The sequence below is a fragment of the Denticeps clupeoides genome, chromosome 8 (genome assembly GCF_900700375.1).
Source record: "Denticeps clupeoides chromosome 8, fDenClu1.1, whole genome shotgun sequence".
Lineage (NCBI taxonomy): Eukaryota > Metazoa > Chordata > Actinopteri > Clupeiformes > Denticipitidae > Denticeps > Denticeps clupeoides.
Window position 1 is genome coordinate 20,164,194 of NC_041714.1, and position 21,336 is coordinate 20,185,529.

At 43.6% G+C, this 21,336-nt stretch overlaps 2 protein-coding genes across 2 annotated transcripts; one reads left to right on the forward strand and one right to left on the reverse strand.

Moving 5' to 3' along the window:
- Positions 1-1,685: 1,685 nt before the first annotated feature.
- LOC114795723 (uncharacterized) lies at positions 1,686-12,287 on the forward strand. The gene is made up of 19 exons (XM_028989302.1): positions 1,686-2,166; positions 2,980-3,083; positions 3,178-3,332; positions 3,664-3,832; positions 3,915-4,035; positions 4,113-4,222; positions 4,504-4,718; positions 4,801-4,909; positions 4,988-5,236; positions 6,560-6,584; positions 7,793-8,182; positions 8,578-8,681; positions 8,774-8,928; positions 9,018-9,186; positions 9,305-9,428; positions 9,580-9,689; positions 9,976-10,190; positions 10,718-10,826; positions 11,219-12,287. Exons 1-19 carry the CDS (start codon positions 1,780-1,782, stop codon positions 11,457-11,459), a joined length of 3,261 nt encoding a protein of 1,086 aa, XP_028845135.1. The 5' UTR covers positions 1,686-1,779; the 3' UTR covers positions 11,460-12,287.
- crip3 (cysteine-rich protein 3) lies at positions 11,564-19,525 on the reverse strand. The gene is made up of 7 exons (XM_028988858.1): positions 19,438-19,525; positions 18,635-18,729; positions 15,753-15,810; positions 14,844-14,969; positions 13,556-13,630; positions 13,240-13,334; positions 11,564-12,065 (listed from the first exon to the last, which is right to left on the reverse strand). Exons 1-7 carry the CDS (start codon positions 19,478-19,480, stop codon positions 11,931-11,933), a joined length of 627 nt encoding a protein of 208 aa, XP_028844691.1. The 5' UTR covers positions 19,481-19,525; the 3' UTR covers positions 11,564-11,930.
- Positions 19,526-21,336: the final 1,811 nt, after the last annotated feature.

The following is a 21,336-nucleotide window of genomic DNA, read 5'->3' on the forward strand; positions in this document are numbered from 1 at the left end:
ATGCCATCTTTAATTTTATTTGTGTTGCTTAATCCTTCTGTTGCGTTAGGGTCAAAATTGACCCGTTTTCAAGTTTAACTGTGTAAAAAGTACACTTTCCTTTTTTGTCCTGGAATGAGACTTCACCTAATCCTCAGACACACTTATTTAATTGCAGTAAATCGATTTTCACAATTTTATTAAATTCTAAAGGTCTCAAAAAAAAAAAAAGTTACATATGTGGTGTTACGGGTCCAAAATGACCCGGCAGAGAAAACTGGCTGTTGTATGCATCACTTAAGGATCACTTAAGGATCAGCTCTGAGGATCAAGTATGGCCCAATGTGCACAGTTATGGCCCACATCACCAACACACACACACACACACAGGCCTCTTTCACATGCACAGGCACAGACAGAGACATTCAGAAACACATGTATACAGGTGCACATACACCACCCCCCACGTGAACTCAAACCTTCTCGCAGCATATTGATACATTGTTTATAAACATTGGCACATATAAAGAGGGTTTGGGTGGTATACTATCAGTTGAATTCTGTAGGAGCATCAGTCAACATGAGCAAAAGGTATACTGTTCATGAGGCACTGGATCATATCTTTGGTAGTGATGGTGAGCCTGAGGATAGAGGGCAAAGTGAAGCTGAGGAGGATGTGTCTGAGGATGACGTTCAGTATGACCCTGAACAAGACCAAACATCCGATGAGGAGGACCCAGATGTCACAGATGATCAAAAAGAGGTTTTCAAGTCCAGAAAAGGTGACATTTCATGGTTATCAAGCCCTCTGCAAACCCAATCCAGGGCACCGACAGAGAACATCCTCAGAATGACTCCAGGGCCTACTAGATACGTGGTTTCACACGCCCAAGACATCAAGTCAGCATTTGAACTGTACTTTCCACGACCTATTCAGAATATCCTACTAGAGATGACCAACATGGAAGGTAGAAGAGTGTTTGGTGATAGCTGGACAGAGATGGACAAAACATAGCTCAATGCCTACATGGGACTGTTGCTTCTTGCGGGGGTATACAGATCCTGTAATGAAGCTACGGGCAGCTTATGGCATAGTGAGTCAGGATGCCCTATTTTTCGTGCCACAATATTGCTTCAGTCCTTTCATGCATTATCAAGTGTGCTACGTTTTGACAACAGGGAGACAAGACTTGGATTATGGAATTTTTTTTTTGACTTCTTGTCTTTATCCTACCATTTATCTATGCGGGTCCGTTTTGACCCGAAACACCAAAGATGTCACTATTATTAATAATTTTAAATAATAAAAAAAAAAAGTAACCTTTTTTGGTAGGTGTACTCTAATATTAGTTTATAACCCATTTATAGTTTATTATTACTTATTCTATAAGAAAAATAAATATATTTAGTGAATTTAAACAGTTTTTGCAATCAAAAAAAAGCCTTTTCAAGCATTTTTAAATCATGGGTCCAAATTGACCCACTAACACCACAGGTGTAAACAGCTTTCTAACACAACACAAGGATTAACTACTGACAGTAACAGACCTTTTTAAAAATGTCATGTTCACTTCACTGAATCAGATGCCGTGGAGGTGGCACCTGCCCCCCCAAAACACATATTAGAAAGTCAGTTAATGATTAAAAAGTCTCGAGACTGCACCCTCGGCTCAACCTTTGGATTGGTTGTAAAAAAATGGAATATTAACAAAGGAAAGTGAAAAAAATGGGAGGCTAAGAGCAGAGGGAACGTAAGAGAACCAGTGTCGGGCCTGCCTGTTTGGTCCTTCTAATTCAAACATGAAATTTGAAGATCTCCTTGAGGATATCGATGGCTTCGGAAATTTCCAGAAGATGATCCTCGGCTTAAGCTTCTTGGGTCGATTTACCCTGCCATGTCACTTCATGCTGAGCAACTTCATAGCGGCTATACCGCCTCACCGCTGTGACTTCAGCTCTCTGGATGCTGAGGGCATCTTCAAGAACCTGACCCTGGAGCAGAGGCTGGAGGTCAGCATTCCAACCCAGAAGGACGGCACGCCCTCCTCCTGCCTCATGTTCGCAGAGCCCCAGTTTCTCCTGCCACCAAACTCCTCCAACACCAGCGACACCCACCTCCCCACGGTCCCGTGTCAGAATGGGTGGGTGTTTGACAACAGCACCTTCAGAAGCACCCTGGCTTCTCAGGTAAGGCGACATTGTTCCTACAAGTATAGCCTCGACTGCACCTGTCCATCTGTCCAGATACACTGTATTACACTTTATGGAACCTTTATCGATTAATTGGACACTCCCATAGACACCCCTCTAACTCTACTAGGTGACTTCAACTTGACAAACTTCAATTGTCTTGCCTTCTTCCCCTTCTCCACTCTTTCTCCTTGGCCAACAGCAGCAGCTCTTCCACCCACAAAAGAGGGAATCTTCGGTCGTACCTTTCCACCTACCGACCTCTTCCACTCCACTCCACATCTCTGACCACCACTTTCTGTCCTTCACCCTCTCACTCTACCTATCGGATCCGAGACTGACCACCATCCATCACTCATTCGACAGAACCTTCACTCTGTCTCACCTTCATCTGTCTCTTCCTGCACTCTTTCTCCTCTTTTAACCTCTGACTCTTCTCTTTACCACTGGAAACAGCCACCAACACTCTCCTCTTCTCACTTTCCCTTTCTGTGGATCATCTCTGTCCTCTATCTTCCAAACCCAAAAGGACTTCTCCCCCTTGCTATCTGAGACATTGTGCAGCAGTCGAAGGGAACTAAGAGCAGCGGAGAGGAAATATAAGACTAGGACCTGCTGCATTATCAGAAACTCCCACGCGACTTCTCCACTAACCTCATCTCTGCTACATCTACTTTCTACTGGAAACCTCTGCCCACAACCCTCAAAAACTTCACAATACATTCTCATCTCAATTGAACCCTCCAACTGCCCCTTCTCCATCTTCCATTACCACTGAAGATTTTATCTATTATCTTTTATCTATTTTAGTGGGATCTGGTGTGTGAGAAGAAAACTTTGAACAAAGCAACTGCCACCATTTTCTTCATAGGGGTCATGTTTGGAGCTGTAGCATTCGGCAGTATGAGTGACAGGTGACATTTTTTTCTAGAAAAACATCCATATTAGTAAAAAAAAAAAACAACACACACACACACACACACACACACCCTGCTGTGTGTCCTGTAGGTATGGCCGTCGGAAGACGCTGTTGGTTTCGTATGTAGCCGGCATGGGCTTTGCGGTGATCAGCGCTTTCTCCTCCTCCTACATCATGTTTGCAGTGCTGAGGTTCCTCACGGGCTTCAGCATCACCGGCATCGTCATCGTCTCCTCAGTCCTCAGTAAGAGCTGCAGCCTCCGCCTCCCTCCGCTATCTTCAAGTGAAGTGACGCGATTGTCATTGTGAAACGCTGCAACATAGCATACGGTGACACAACGAAATGCGTCCACTGCATTAAACCCATGACAGGCGCCCGGGGAGCAGTGTTCGAGGATGGTATTTTGCTCAGTGGCACCTTGAAGGTTCAAGATTCGAACCCACAGCCTTCCAATTATGGGTCTGCCCCCTTACCCGCTATGTCACCCCTTATACCCCACCTTCCTTAACTCCTCCATTATTAAATGCTGTCGCATATTCTTATTCCTTTTCTCTTGCATTCTGTCTTCCAACAGATGTGGAGTGGGTGGACATCGAGCACCGGAAGTTGGTGGGCGTGATCGACAGCCTGTCATGGACGTTCGGGGGTTCTTTTCTTCCGCTGATAGCCTTTGCAGTGCGTGACTGGAGGTGGCTGACAGTTGCGATCACATCCCCTCTAATTCTGGCCATCTTATCGTGGAGGTGGCCAACCGTTCAACAAGTCAGCCAGAGTCGGTTATCCTGTAGGTGCTGGCTCATCTAAGGCCACTTTGCTCATTTGTAGGTGGTTTCCAGAGTCAGCTAGGTGGCTGATAGCCAGTGGCCAATTAGAAGAGGCACATGTTTACCTACAGAAATGTGCCACCATGAACCGTAGGAAGGCCACCTCCTCCATCAGACCCGAGGTCAGCACGTCCAGCCGTGTAAGCAGTTGTAACGCTGCGCATGTGAACAGTGTTTCCAAATCTTTGCCTGTGTGCAGAACCTCTCTGGCATTGTGATGACAGAGAGAGGGAGTCAGAAGTACTCCTACCTGGATCTGGTGAGAACGCCCAGGATGAGAAGACTGGCGGCATTAACAAGCCTCACATGGTACAGCAGAGGAGAATCATATTTAGCTTTTTTTTTTTTTTAAATAATAAAATTAATAGGAATTTTAATGGCATTGCAAAAGACCAAGAAGAAAAGGCTTAATTCACAAAAGGGAGGTAAAGTTTCTGTGTGCAGATGACAGCTTGTCACTGCCAGTTACTTATGGACTAAAAATGGTTCAGGGTTGGTTGAAAATGCTCCTTTGGAGGGAATATTTAGCATTCAGCTCCCTCTGGTGGCAGGGTGCAGCACTTCAACACCAGTGCATATTTTTCATTTAGGTTTGGAGTGGCCTCCACCGCCTACGGCATCGGTTTTAACATCACTGGGTTTGACATGGACATCTACCTCACACACTTCCTTTACGCAGTTGTTGAGCTCCCCGCCAAGCTCGCCGTGTACTACCTGCTCGACAAGATCGGTCGGCGGCCAACTGAGGTTGGAGCTCTTCTGCTGACCGGAACCTGTCTGGGTATTAACATCTTCATTCCTGCAGGTGACTGGGCCTAATCGCTGTCATTTTTATTTAATCATGTCCACAATTTCATATTCAATAGCAGATTGCGCTTCTCTCTTAGATAAGGGCTTGATCAGATCGGTGGTAGCAATTCTGGCAAGAGGTTTTTCTGCTGTGTCGTTTGCCACCATCGTCCTCTACAGCTCTGAGCTCTACCCGACCGTGATCAGGTAAAATCCCTTTTTACAATCCAGTTAACAGCTTCACCAGGCAGAAGTGCTCCAGTCTTGCTGTGTACCGTGACACAGGCAGAACGGGATGGGGTTCAACTCGTTCATGGCCCGACTGGGCGTGGCCGTGGCCCCTTTGATTCTGCTGCTGGAGGACGTGTGGAAGCCTCTTCCCCAGGTCATCCTATGCTCTATCGCAGCGTTGACCTGCCTGGTGGCCAGTAATCTGCCCGAGACACGGGGCCGGTGTCTGCCCGAGACCATCGAGGACGTTGAAGGGAAGAGGTACAGGCTGCGGCCTAGGCCAGTCATTCACATGATGACAAAGTAGGACTAGCACTGATAGTATGAAGGCGTGGTCAGGTAGTGCAACAGGTATGCAATTAGCAATTTAGCTAGTTGTCTAATCAACGAGGAGTTTTAATGTTACACCCCAAAAGGACCGGCATCTTGGTGGCAAATAATTTGTCCTTATTTAGTCCGGTCAGTATGACTTACTTACTACTGTGCTGGGAATACGTTTTTTTGGGCCCCTGCGGGTAGTCCTTATTTGGGACTTGCCTAGATGCACATTTTGACAGATTATTGGTGCCGCCAATGGGCGTCAGGAAAATCTGGAAAACCCCAGAAAGCCAAACTCAGCCCTTGCAATGCACAGAGACAGCAGACGGTCCAAAGATGAATTTGATATGGACTTTGCCAAGCAGATCTTGCCCATATCGACGTTTTGACTTACGGATCAAAATGTCAGTGGGTATTTTTTTGCTTATTAACAGTCCTTTTTCTGGTACTGGAGCACACACCCCGGCTATATATCAAAAATGAGTTCTCTACTGTGTGCGGTGTGTCATTACTTTTATAAGCGATTGGAGTAACGCTCAAACAGGGTCGAATCCCCAAAGGGATGCGCTGAAAGTTCATTTTAGCATTGGTATCATTTTATAAACACCGTCTGCTGGAAGACACTTTCACCGAAATGTGCAAGAATTACGATCTTCTGGGAGACACCAAAACTTTTGTTGTGGCCCCGCAGTGTTTTTTTTCCCCACTTTTCTGGCATCCTGCTTTTTTCCATTGAAACCCACTCATTTTGGCTTGTTTTTCGGCCCGGTTTTTCGTTTCTGCATCCTTTATCAACCCTGTCCTATGACACAAACCGTCCACTTCATTAGGAACTCCTGACCCTGCAGCCAACGCCCGGACAGGTCCTCCTGGAATGTTGCTTTCTAGTATTTATTGTACTTGTGCCCTGCAGAAAGATATTCACAATAAGAATTCACATTTACTAATGAGAACAAGAATTAGAATAAGAATTCACATTTACTGTTTGTTAATTATTTCCATTTAAGGGATATCCACTCTGAGGTTTCAGAAGACCTTCAGAAGACAGAGACAAGAAATAAAGTTCCTTTTTAAAGACTGTACCTAAAACTAGAATATATTTTTTGTAGCATGTGCATTAAAACTTAAAACAACCTGTGCTCGTGTTTGCAGATTCTGGTGTGTTTTTGCATGTAACAGTTAAGTAAGAGAGATTTCATAATTCACATCTGCAAATGTCTCTCTGTGAGACCAACACAACAGGAGATGCACCACACTCTGCCACAGAGACTCACACACCCACTAATACTGAACCAAAAACACTCGTCCGTTCTCATTCTACAGGCTCTTCAAGGTAAGAATAGATGCATGTACTCGCAGACATTTTTGTACACACGATATTTAAGGAATTCTACACAAAAGGCTGGACATGATTTCAGTGTTGTTTTTGGCTGGTGACAAAGAATGTGTCCCTGCAGTGTGCACAAGAACAGCTTCTCTCTCTCCCATTAGTCACATTAATCATGGAAGAGTTTAGTTGTGACTCTCCGACATTTCGGGTTCAGTTTGTGTGCTGATGGTTCAGTTATTCAGTTCATCATCGAAATCAGCCGCTGCAGAAAAAAGAAAGTGAATAAAGAAAAACGTACACTGTGAGTTAAACAGAAACAGTCAATATAGTTTGTACTCATAATTTCCAGGAACATTTCACAACTGCAGTAAATATAATGCATTAATACATAAAGTCTGGACCGTCTAATTTTGGAACAAGCACTCAAATGGTAAAATAATTTATTTTGCATAAGAAGTGTGCTGATCAGGGTCCATGTATTTTTGTAACATTATTCATAGGAACTGGAGGAAAAAAAAGTCCCTTTTTCATCACATAGCCAGAATAAAAATGTAATTATGATTAATCAATTGTTTATCCCTTGTCATTCCCACAATTTTATATCTGTATATTTACATATTAATGATGCTGTGTGAGCACAGTTTTTTTTTTATCTTGTATGTCTGTATTTATGTTTTGCTGATATTATGGTCACTGGTGAAACCAGAACGAACACACCAGAAGTCTGACTATCCAGTGTGACAGGTGGCGCCCCTTGGTGGCAGGTGGCCATTAAAGCAGACACATGTCAGAAATTTGCAAAACCAGATATCACGACGGCGTGAAATCATAGATAGATTTCCTTTTTTTCCTACTTTTTTGTAGGCATTATATTCCAATGATGCTGTAATATCACTGCAAAGAGCATGTGGTACAGTTCCCAAACCGAAGAGTGCACAGTCATTTTCATCCACATGCGTCACAACCATTTGCAATTCAGATTTGATTAAAAATTAAACAAAATAAACAAAAGAAATTCTACTTGTGTAAACATTACATGAATAGGACTTCTCTTGTTAAAACTGGTCAAAGATTGACCAGATCTCTTGCAGACCATGTTAACATCTTCTTTCAAGATCATGAGGTGTTAGAAACGACTGAAGGTGAGATGGGGACAGAGAGCTGTTAACAGAGAGCTGTTCTGAAGGTAACTGGCCAACGTGTCTCTTCAGAGGATGAAGTTTGAAGAGGTCTTGTCAGACGTGGATGGCTTTGGACGCTTTCAGAAAATGATCCTCAGCTTAAGCTTCTTGGGCCGATTCACCTTGCCGTGCCACTTCCTTCTGAACAACTTCATAGCGTCTGTGCCGCCTCACTACTGTGACACCAGCTCCCTGGACACTGAGGGCACCTTCGAGAACTTGACCCTGGAGCAGAGGCTGACTATCAGCATTCCAGCACTGAAGGATGGGACGCCCTCGCCCTGCCTCATGTTCGCAGAGCCCCAGTTTCCCCTGCTCCTCAACGCCTCTAACGCCCACAAGCGGGACCTCCCTGCAGTCCCGTGCCAGAATGGATGGGTGTTTGACAACAGCACCTTTAAAAGCACACTGGCTTCACAGGTAATAGACCTTTTTTATAACATGCTTATAACACATGTAATATTAATATTAATGACATTTTTAACTCATGTAAGGAGTGTGTATTATTCTGTGCTCAAATGCAATCATCAAAATATAAGCAACGCACATATTCAACATGGTGCCCCTAGCGGCAAGGTGGTGCATGGGTCACAAATTAAATGAAGACTGGGTAATTCAACTAAATGGAGCAATGGTATGCAATCTTCCAAATTTTCAGTTAAATCGTCCACGATGTTGACAGAAAAAAAAACTCTTGTTTTTCTTGTTAAAAGTCCCAGAGCGTCTGCTTTCATGTTATTTCCATTTCAGATTTTAATCACAGTTATCCGTGCCTAAATTGTATTTAACAAATGTGTTTTTTCACTCTTTTTCAGTGGGATTTGGTGTGTGAAAAGAAAGGGATGAATAAAGCCATGGCCACCATTTTCTTTATAGGGGTAATGTTCGGGGCGATGACCTTCGGCAGTCTAAGTGACAGGTAGTGCTTGACCTGTTTTTTTTCCCATTCAGAATATTAATTTCACGGAACCTTGAGCGCACACACACGTACACACACGTTGTGACCTGCAGGTACGGCCGCAGGAAGATGCTGTTGGTCTCGTACGTAGCAGGCATGGGCTTTGCACTGGTCAGCATTTTCTCCTCTTCCTACATCATGTTTGCGGTGCTGAGGTTCCTCACGGGCTTCAGCATCACCGGCATCGTCATCGTCTCCACTGTGCTGAGTGAGAACACCGTGTTGATGTGCTTTCGAGTCATAGTTCACCCGCTGAAAATCGCTTTGTGCGTGAAGTGTTTTTCTGCATTAAAACAGATGTGGAGTGGGTGGACATTGAGCACAGGAAGCTGGTGGGTGTGTTCGACAGCCTCTCTTGGACGTTTGGCTCCATGGTGATGCCTCTGATCGCCTTTGGTTTTAGAGACTGGAAGTGGCTGACCGTGGCGGTGACTTCGCCCATTGCACTGTCCATTATAACCTGGAGGTATGCAACACCAAAGCATTCCAGCATCTTTTCATCTGATTATATAGCAGTGTTGCACAGAATTGGCTGGTTAGTGATTCCAAAGAATCACTATTATTATCATCTCTGGTTGGACCAGATGGTTTCCAGAATCAGCTCGGTGGCTCATAGCCAACGGAAAACTGGAGGAGGCGCAATATTACCTCACCAAATGTGCCACGATGAACCAACGGGAAGGTGCTGCATCTTCCGTCACACCAGAGGTGAGTCGTTGCAAACTGGAAAGCCTCTCTTTTATATTCTTCCTCGAAAGATGATCGCCATCATTTGCTTGCCGGGGGCAGGTTGCATAATCTACTTGTGTGTCCATCTCCCACGGTGCTTTTGTCTTTTCCACATCCTGTCATTATATAGACCCTGTCTTGCATTGTGGCAACAGAGAGAAGGAACAGGAAGTATTCATATCTGGATTTGGTGAGAACCCCCAAGATGAGAAGGCTTGCTCTGCTGACGGGCCTCACATGGTAGGATTAATGATCTTACACGAAAGACGAACACATTATACCCCACATTTTGAGGCCTGCATTAAAGCAGTGGTTGGTTTAAAAAAAGGAAAGAAGAAGTGTGGATGAGTAGATTAGAGGCTTCCTGAAACCGTGCCTGGACCTTGGGGGGCATGTGATGAAGAAACCATCTTTAACCTCATTTAGGAGATTTTATGAACTAAAAATTCGTTGCTTGACCAGGAAAACTAGGCGAGCTACGAGTACAAACAAGTGCAGCAAAGTTTTAGAGCTCTCCGTCTTTCAGGTTTGGGGTTGCCACAACATACTACGGCCTCAGTTTCAACATCTCCGGCTTCGGGGTGAACATCTACCTGACCCAGTTCATACTGGGTGCCATTGAACTGCCCGCCAAGGTCTCTGTGTACTACCTGCTGGACAAATTTGGACGGCGCCGGACCGAGTTTGTGTCGCTGCTGCTGGCCGGATCCAGCCTCGGAATCAGTGTGTTCATATCCAGAGGTGAGAGGTTGTGCCCGTATTCATTCTAGTCCACATTCTGTTCAGCATTGAGCTAAAATTTACAACTTGTACAGTAGATTATAATAAAAGCAGTGACTTCAACTTACATACTAACTGACCAATTTTTTAGTAATTGTAGTCACAGGTCATATTAAAGTGAAGTGATTGTCACTTGTGATACACAGCAGCACAGCACATGGTGCACACAGTGAAATGTGTCCCCTGAATTATCCCATCACCATGAGTGAGCAGTGGGCAGCCATGACAGGCGCCCGGGGAGCAGTGTGTGGGGACGGTGCTTTGCTCAGTGGCACCTTGGCAGATCGGGATTCGAACCGGCAACCTTCTGATTACGGGGCCGGTTCCTTAACCGCTAGGCCACCTCTGCCATATATGTTATAACGGGTCATAAATGTACACGTACGCGTACATCATCAGATGAGCTGCAGCCTGTAAATGTGGACCGGCGTACCACACTCAACCAGCATGTCCTCTGAAACTGCTCCTGTTTCTGTCCGCTCCCTCAGATCAGTGGCTGGTTAGGACGGTGATAGCAGTCCTGGCCAAAGGCTTTTCTGCAGCATCTTTTGCTACAGTGGTTCTGTACAGCTCCGAGCTCTACCCTACAGTGATCAGGTAAAGACCAACAGACCTTGCCCACTCGCGAACTAGTCACGCTAAATCACATGCAGGTCCAGCGTATTAGTTTATTCCTGCTATTAAATGAGTCCTTATCAAGAGAACAAAATACTTGAACGGAGGTATAAAAAAAAAAAATCCAGCAACACAATTACTGACATGCTGCACGTTACTGTAAGTTGTTCTCATCTTATCAGCCACGAAAGCAGCAAAGCTTTATTTTCTTTAGCAAGGGCCAAGACAACCACATAAGTGTTAATGACTGGCTAAGGTTGAGTTAAACTTAAGTTACTTTCACTGGTAACTAGTTGCTTGTATGAATCCAAAAGTAGTAACCAACTAATTATTTTTATAAAAAGCATATATGCCCAACATTGTTATCCACACAGACAGAACGGGATGGGCTATAACTCATTCATGGCAAGGTTGGGCGTGGCCGTGGCTCCTCTGATCCTGCTGCTTGAGGATGTGTGGCAGCAATTCCCCGACCTCCTGCTGGGCAGCATTGCCCTTTCTGCCAGCCTCGTTGCCCGCAACCTGCCCGAGACGCGGGGCCGGTGTCTGCCGGAGACCATTGAGGACGTTGAAGGAACAAAGTCCCAACCACAAGCAGCAAACAGCAAGACATGAATCAGTTCAATTACACACTATTGCGTTAGTCTAAAATGTTTTAAAATTATTAGATTTAATGGAAGTGCTGGAAAGAAAAACCAGACCAAATACAGAAAAATAGGTACAGTTCATATTTTATTTAGTCATATACAAATAATCATTTACAGCTTTCACTTTATACAAAGGACTTTTCAGAGTACATTTTAAGATTGGGCACTTTATATTAAGCTCATTTTATTACATTTTTCAAAATATTTTAACTTTTGCCCATATTTTAGCATAGGATACATGCAGTGTCCAATATTAAAACAGGAAATTATGTACGTCTAACACTTCTCACTGAACTTAAAATGCTAAATTTTTCCCTATACATTTTATAAACAAAAGCCAAAGTAGCAATCAAGTAATGTGGTTTGTGCGCGGCTAATCGCGGAGTCTCTCTGCAGAGATTTAGCACTCAGGACAGTCTGTGGGTTTACGTCGAGGGAGTTAAGATTCACCCGGAATCTCGCTGGAGATCACATCTTTTTCGTAGATGTAACAGCCCACCTCTCCGATATTCACACCCTTCGGTCCAAACAGGTATCCGTAGCAGGGGACGTGGCAGTAGGGCCGGCCTTCATGCTGTAAGGGACGTTCACAATTAACAAATCAGCAATCATGATATGGTTTCGAAATGGTGCTTACACGCAGAAAGAACAAAGTAGGGGTGTAGCCTATATTGCAGTTTTAGTCAAAGAAGCTCTATGATGTGATCGAAACAAGACAAATGCTGGTCATGTAATATGGTTTAATTGCTTATTTTTATTAACGTGGTTTGCAAAATAAAAGACTACACTAAAATGTCTTCAGATTAGTAAATTATTAAACGTCTCGTCTCATTTTAGTGTTATTATTATGCTGCATTTCGGTTTCCCATATCTCCAAAACGGTCGCACAGATGACATCACTTCCTTAATTCCAGCTCCAGCATTATTTCATATTTCAGAATGCTTGAGGTGGGTATAGATATATGGTGATGGGTTAACAGATGACTGGGAGATAAAGACGAAGAGACCTTTGGACGCACTCGCTTTACAATGAAGTGGAAAAGAAAACAGAATGAACACAGGGTGAAATGTGGCCACTGAAATGAATGTTGGGTCCATAAGGAGACAATAATATAATATGAACCTTGTGAGAAATAGGTTTAACCATTTTTGTATTGTACTAGGTACTTTATTGGGTTAAATACAATTGCATTACTAAGAAGAAAAAAAAAAAAAAAAAAAAATTACAAATGTGTCATTTCATAGTCACACTTTAACTAGACTAAAATGTCTGGACGTGACTCAGACTCAAGACTAAAATGTCTGGACGTGACTCAGACTCAAGACTAAAATGTCTGGACGTGACTCAGACTCAAGACTAAAATGTCTGGACGTGACTCAGACTCAAGACTAAAATGTCTGGACGTGACTCAGACTCAAGACTAAAATGTCTGGACGTGACTCAGACTCAAGACTAAAATGTCTGGACGTGACTCAGACTCAAGACTAAAATGTCTGGACGTGACTCAGACTCAAGACTAAAATGTCTGGACGTGACTCAGACTCAAGACTAAAATGTCTGGACGTGACTCAGACTCAAGACTAAAATGTCTGGACGTGACTCAGACTCAAGACTAAAATGTCTGGACGTGACTCAGACTCAAGACTAAAATGTCTGCTTGACGCAAACACTACACTAAAGCTAAAATTAGGACAGGCTGCCCACACACACACACACACACACACACGGTCGTGGGTGCAGGTCGTACCTCAGCATGGCCACCAGAAGTCAGCGTTTTGCTACACCTCTCACAGCGCAGGCAGGGCCGGTGCCAGTTCCGGCCCAAGGACATCACCTTCTCAGCTACACAGACATGAGGTACAGGTCAGGAAACAAAAACATCAAACCTTACATCCATTCAGCTCAATCCATTCCTGAAGCTTTACAGAAGATTAAGATTTTTTTTTTTTTTTTGGTATGTCCAAAAACGACAAAGTTACACCACACACACACACCACAGGAATGCTTCTATTCTGAATTGCACTGCAGATTCACCGTGCGAAAGCAGTGAGGACTAAACTCACCAAAGTAGACCACTTTCCCACAGCCGGGACACAGAGACGTCTCCCCTGCAAATGTCTTCATCTGAATTGGAGTAACTATGGAGTATACACACAAAGCAACATGTAACCAAGCTTATTGTACTGTACATGTACCTGAAGCTGCTTAGATATAGTAACCATTTGAAGCTAAATATCAGGGTTCCTACACATTTTCACAAAAGGACTTCCATGACAATATATTGTGAAAGTGTCAAACTAAATTTGATAACCCTGAAAAGCTCAATTTAGTAGGCAAAAACTGGGTGTCTTCTAATGTCTCCTCCACCTACCCTGTTCCAAATAAAATGCTCTTATTTCAGCCAGAAAGAGCACTGAGAATTTCCTCCTCAGTTCAGGGAAAACTCGCTATTTAAAATGAGTTTTTTTTTTTTTGTGCAGTCTTACAGGAACCATGTGCTCCATTACATTCATGTGTCAATCAATTTTCAACAACCTATTTCATATTCCAAAACTCTTTAGGACCTGAAATTATTTTCAAATTCCATAACATTCTAGGTTTCTAAGGACCGTACGAACCCTGTCTAAATGTTAGTCTAACATTACTGCAGCCCTCACACAACGCCTGCCTAGACGTCGGAAAAGCACCATTAGCAAAAGTCTCAAAGGAAGCAATTAAAATTCCAACATGTTGGGACAAATATGCAAGGCAACAAAAGGACCTCTGAGTGCATGTTATGTGGACAGTCATTTAAATGAACCGGACCCCTGTGCTCTATATTTAACGTGGCTACAGCCGTAAACCCTCCAGAGCGGCATTAATGAGCGCATGCAGGTCTGTGCGCAAGTCAGGGTGGGTTTATTTCCGGGGATATGATGTTTATGGTTTAATATCCTCTCTGCACTGCTCCAGCCCAGAGACGGCCACAGAACATTCCAGAGCGTGGCGTAGGGCAGGAAGACAAAGGAGAGCTCATTCTGCAGAATTTAAAACGGAAATGCATTGCACTCAACGTAGCGGTCAAAACGTTACACAAGTAACTTGTGCGACTATGACTGGCATGTTTATGATTAAAAAAATATATATATATTATATATAAAAATCAGCAGCCAACAGTTTACAGAGTGAGGCTGCTTGATCCTCTGGCTGCCATGAACGGATTCCTTCAGCATAGACCACGCCCTCGCACGGCACATCCGGTTAGGTTACATGAGATTGCGAATGTTTGCTCCACACACTTACTCAATTTCGGCTTACACATCCCTAAAAACACCTGAAGTTACTAGTCGTGTACAAAAATTTGTTTGTGACCTTTTGTTTGGTTGCGGCCAGCTTGAGTGGTCCAGGGTGTGGTCGGGGAGCAGTCGGCGCATTGGCTGACAGGTGTAGCAGGGGGTGTGTCATAAATGTAAGACCCTGCCCCACCAATATTGACACCTAAAGAAAAAGCACAGATAAGGACAAATAAGTGAGTGGGTGTGTCTGCAATGTATTTATACCCCCACATAGACAGACCCCCCCCCTACTGGCATTCCACAGCACTCTTTCAAAGGGTGATTGAGGCCATTTAAACAAACAGGATGCAAAAAAAAAAAAAAAAAAAAAAAAAAAAAAAAAAAAAAAAAAAAAAAACACATAAAAGGCTTTCATTTTAAAGCAAACTAGCTGCCATTTTGAGAAGGACAGACACTCCCCGAACTCTCCTAAGGAACGTTCAGTGGCGCTGAAAGTGGTTCATCTGATCCCGTTACTGGGCGAATCTTCATGCGGTGTCTCTATACTGGCGTCTCATTGACTCTCCACTTCGCTGCACCAGAGTAATGTACTCCTGTTCGGGAGCGATCCAATTAAAGGCTGTACGGAGCGACCGGGCCATGAGAGGACAGTGGAGGGGCTGCGCTGTTTTCATGAAGCCTGCTACTTTGAAACCACTAATGAAGAAAATAGTTTTGAAGCCGGTGCAAAATAAAGACCTGACATTAATGCAAAACTGGAATTGGAAGAATATATGGCACATTTCACACATAAAATATCATGTTCCATTGCTTATGGTCAAATCTGTTATCCTAAACTGCAATGCTGCAATTAAAATGGGTCGATGAGGCAAATAATTAGAGGTAGATTTATTATTTATTTATTTTTAAAAATAGTTTAGAATAAGAAATAATTAAATAAATTAGATGAATAAATAAACAAACTGCAAGTCAATGCCTTCCTTACCTTTTGGTCCAAAAAGAGTTGCATAGCATGGTTTGTGACAATATGGCTTTCCATCATGCTACAAGACAAAGTAGAAAAATAAACTTAATTCAACAATAGCATGCAGTCATTCAAAGTCCATGCACCACACACACAAAGTTTTTAGCAAAGTGGTCCCATATGCGCCTCCAGCATTCCACTCCATGAAAGCTGAATATGGCGATATTTGGACGCACAGTGAACAGGGCAGATTTAGGATGCAGTGACCTCACCCTCCCTCCTCAATCAATCACTCCATTTTTCCCTCGACAGAGCGCTCTGGCACTCTCCAGCCCCCCAGTCATATCCAGAGACAGTGTCCTTCGTGACACTGGTCTGCTGAGTGTTACTGGTTATCAGTAGGTGTTGGATGTATAGGGTCTGATGTCAGATCCCAGATACTCCTGGATGGTGGCAGCTGCCAGCCTGGTCCAAAACTCACAGGACAATTCACTTCCATCTCTTTTCTATATAAACATTGTCGATCAAAAGCTACCTGCCTGTGGAATGGAACTTATTAAATCATTTAAAAAATATATATATTTTTATAATTACTTATTAAAAATGGCATGAGAAAGCTTAAAAGAAAAACACCCAGCAGAAACATCCGCCAACAGCAAGCCTTCAATGAAGAGGCATTAGCCACATGGCCAGAAATGTCCCATGCTTCCATGGGGACAAACAGAACAGCAATGAGTGGCACTTCCTTCTATGCAAAGTAGCAGAAAATTACCAGCTGTAATTGTTGAAATACTAGGGCGTGGCAACCCAATTAGGGTGCACCATCTGGACCAGTAGTACATATCTTCATCATGCTCCAGTCATACTCTCATTCAGTCCTTATAAACCACAAGGCTCATTAACTGGCCATTAAGTAAAACTTAGTTTGGGTCAGATGTGAGTTCCTGTAGGAACGAGGCTGAGAAACTACATGAACGAGCCCTGCACATCTGAAAGTATGAGGATTATTTGTTGCTACCTCAGTACACCAAGGAGTGTAACATGTTAAACTTAAGAATTACATTTTTGCATTTATTTTTATTACTTTAAAATACTAAGTTTGATTTAAATGGAGAAGATTGTGATATGCATGCATATTGTATGAACTGACAACCATCTAGTATAAATCCTGCACCTTGTTAAAGTGGACAAGACACCAACCGACTTTGTCCAACAACCACAAGTAAACTATAAATCACTGTTCCTCGAATTACCAGACAGGGTTAATTAAACGCTGCTCCAGGCCAGTGATTTATATTAAGGGCTCTAAATGCACATCAGAGCTTGAGGAGAGTTTAACACCTCAGTAGAACATATAGATACGGCCGTCTCTTCACTACTTTTCAAAACACTGCTGAGATTACTGCACTTTAAGATGTGTAAAGTCCAGGGGGGAGGAGGACAAAAAAATAAAAATAATAAAAAAAAAATCTGCATGCGCTACCCGGTCGACGCAATCACGGGCTTGAAGAGCGTGACCGTAATGCTGCTGTCGACACAGCACGGTCCTAACTGGCCAGGGAGGAGGCAACGAGAAAAACGAGCATTCCTGGGCTCCGTCAAAGGGCCGCCTCAGTGGGGTTTCAGGCCGTGAACAGACAGACCTCCCTTTGTCAGCTCCTGGAACGAGAGGACGCTGATATAAGACCTCCGAATGGCCTGCATGGCATCAGTAACCACCACCTTTCTGGAATCTGCATTCATTTTCAGAGAGAGAGAGGAGAGAAGGAAGAAAGAAAAGAAGAGGAAAAAAAACACGCTTCACCGTTCAGAGAGCGGGGTGGACTGTCCCTGTAAATACCGATCGGTCACACTGAAGGGGGCGTCTGATATGCTGTAAATGTAAACCTCCAGTTTCTCATACTTTTCCTGGTCAGAATTTTGCAGCCCTCCCCTAAAACAATCTCCACCGATAGTCATGGCTACCAAATGTGCGAATCATTGCATTTGCTCGGTGATTGGACGTAAAAGAAAAATCAGCATAAAAGTTTTTTGTTTGGGTTCATTTTATTTTTTTCTGAAAACACAAAGGTTTCATAACAGGGGACAGTTAAATTATATGAGCTGACGTCAAATCAATTAAAAAAGGGTGACATTTGCAAAAAGAGACCCTTTCAGGAAGGCTGTCTCTTTTGAGAAACGTTAATACCTATAATGCAAATTTGGCACTCAGAGGCTGACTTCAATGGCTTGGTTCAGGACCAGAATGACACCAGGTCACATTCCTGAGGAACATGCCACTTGATAGGAGCACAAAATGCAGTCACAGACAAGCCAGTGCTGATCCGATATGGCAGACAGGCCCAGAACCCTGATCGGACTCGACATGCTGGGGTCAGTAGATACGCAGAACCTTAATCCGACTTCTGCCAATTTGTACATGAAACGAGGCTGTGATTAGAATCAAAGGGCCTACAAAATGATAACTATGGGGGGGGGGTATTAGTACTACTTCATAGCCTACCTTCAAGCTATGTGAAATGTGTAAAACTTTACTGATGCATTTAAAGATGAGAAGGAGGAGAAAATGTCACTGCCGGGGTTTGGCAAAACCACTTGGTGACATCGGTGAGGAAGTGATTGTTGGAGAGATTGAGCAAAAAAAAAAAAAAAAAAAAAAGGTTGTGAGGTTGCCTCACTTCACGGTCGACCTGGAATCAACAGGAAAACCGTTTAGGTCCCACAGTCACCATGAGACTAACGGTCAGATTCCTGGAGTGAAAGACCGCTTGAGACAAGATTTTTATTCTACATTAATGTCGGTCCATTAAAAAAAAATAAATAAAAATAAATAAATAAATTTTAAATAAATTAAAGTCCTTTGTGCCACCCGCTCCCGGTTTGGGCATCAGTCCGGCCCTTACCTCAGCGTGGCCGCCAGCAGACAGGGTCTTATTACAGCGTTCACATTTCAGGCAGAAGCGGTGCCAGTTCTTCCCCAGCGAGCTCACCTTCTCAGCTAGAGAGAGGAGGAGAGAGAAGGAAAAAAGCTCAACTGCCATGGAAGCAAACTGCTTGGAGACCAGTCGTCATGAATCAAAAAAAAAATAATAATTTATCGACAGCATCAGAGCAAACTGGGACGTCAGAGCAGCTTTACCCAAATACAGAAAATTAGGTGCTTCCTGCAGCTCAACGTGGAGGGAACAAACATAGAAATACAATAAGTGCACACAGAAGCCAGGACGGATTTCTATGATCAATTCTTTTGACAGCGCCAGTTAAACTGCAGAAGTACGAAGAACCCGATCAGCGCAGCTCGAAGCACCAAAATCAAGTTCAGGTTCATTTGACTCCTTCAATTGTTGCCGTTAATCGAATTCTGGGGCGGTCATTTGACACGTGGTGACGGACGGATGGACGAGGGAGGGAGTGAGTTCTGGTTTAAGTGGTTGGAATGACACCCCCCCCCCAAAAAAAAAAAAAAAAAAAGTAACGGAGCTGCGACAACATTCGCAAAATAATTTAGAGGATAGAGGAGCACAAATAAATGAAGAATAATACTAATAATAAAAAAAATTAATAAAAAATAAAAGTCTATACTAACATGCAATGGATGCTTAAGTTATAACACGCAGTTATGGAGTCGGAATAAAAACAAAAGTTTAAAGTTGCCATAAAACCAGGAAAATAACTCCCCCGGCTTTTAATGGTAAACGCGACTCACCAAAGAACACGGGCTTTTCGCATTTCGGACACTTGGAGGTCATGCTGCAAGACGCGATTCAGCCCGACGCTCCGCTCTCAGGCGCGGCCGCGGCTTCATTTAACTTCGGGGCGAGCGAGGCCCGCCCACCGTGCCCCGAGTGAGCAGTGATTGGACGGCCCAGCTGCGCGCTCATTGGCCCGTCACACGTTCAACGCGTTCCACAAATTCGGAGATCCTCTCAGGTGTCACGCATTTCTATTCAGCTCGACGGGTTGTTTGTCGCACGTATCTAAAGCGAATCGACATTTAATTAACATTACTGATCACTTTAATTAGTAAAGTGTCACCAGTTCTTCGACGTCTTGTCAATGGGATGTCAATGGGATCTAGACTGATATGCTTTTCAGGTGAAATAATTATTGGATGGTACAACATACAACATATCTTAATGATAATTAATGCCAATCAGATTAAAACTAGATTAAGGACAATTCACGCAGAAGATGTTCATTTAAAAATGTGTGTAGTACAAGTCGCGTAAAGTGAATATAACTGAACATTTAAAAGATGCTCTATTGCACCATCATTATGTTCTTCTGAACATTTCTGAATCAACTCAAATTGCACCAATCATTTAGTATCCTGGACAAAGCGGGTGTGCTTTACAAAAGGGGATGTTTATGTGAACGGAAGCCTTTCAACCGGGTCGACCTTACATCTCCAGTCTGTTCGTGTGGGATTTCCGTACAATGCAGGCTGCAGTCAGGCCTTCGCTGCATCTAAACTTAGAGCCATTGTCTTTTGCTGAAACAAGTCTCTGTGAGGGAGGTGGTTCGATTAAATGAAACTCTCCTTCCCAGGGTCTTAGTGTCAAAGCCCCTCACTCTTTCATCCATTGTTCGGCCATGATAAAAATCTTCCATTCCTCAGTGCACCGAAACCACTTCCACGCCATTGATGCCTAGCGCCACCCAGTGAATATGTCAGGAATAACACGTTTACATCTAGTGCCACACGAATCTCAGCAAATCCGGCACAAGACGGGGCCTTTGATCAGGACGACATGATTGAATGTTGCATGGCGAATAGGATAGTTTTATAAGGTGTCTGTGCATGAACACATAGATGCAGAGGCTTGGGAGAGTAGTAGCCTAGGGGTGGTAGCCCAGGGGTGGTAGTAGCCTAGTGGGTAACACACTCGCCTATGAACCAGAAGACCCGGGTTCGAATCCCACTAACTACCATTGTGTCCCTGAGCAAGACACTTAACCCTAAAATTGCTCCAAGGAGACTGTCCCTGTAACAACTGATTGTACAGTCGCTCTGGATAAGGGCGTCTGATAAATGCTGTAAATGTAAATGTAGTATGTTTTTCAAAAAAAAAAAAAACAAGCCACACTAGTGATAATTCTGCATTACAACTTTAGATAAATTCAAGTCTGGAATGTGGTAGAGGGTAGTCGCCTAGTGGGTAAGACACTAGGGCAGTGGTGGCCTAGCGGGCAAAGAGACAGAACCATAATCGGAAGGTTGCCGGTTTGAGTCCCGAACCGCCAAGGTGCCACTGAGAAAAGCATCACACACCCGGGCACCAAGGGAACGGACCGCATTTCACTACATGCGCTCGGTGACACGTGACAACTTTCACTTGCCTATGAACCAGAAGGCCACAGAAGTCCCAGGTTCAAACCCGACTTTGTGTCCCCAAGAAAGAAACTTAACCCTGTCATTATAACTACTGGTGTTAAGTCGCCCTGGATAAGGGCATCTGGCAAATGCTGTTTTTTGGGTGGAACAGCCTGTTATCCATCAACTACAGTTCTATGGTGAGATTGGTGAAACAAGGGACATTCCTATATGTTTACACGTTGCAAAAAAAAATAATATTCAGACTATCCAATACTCTTACTCAATTTC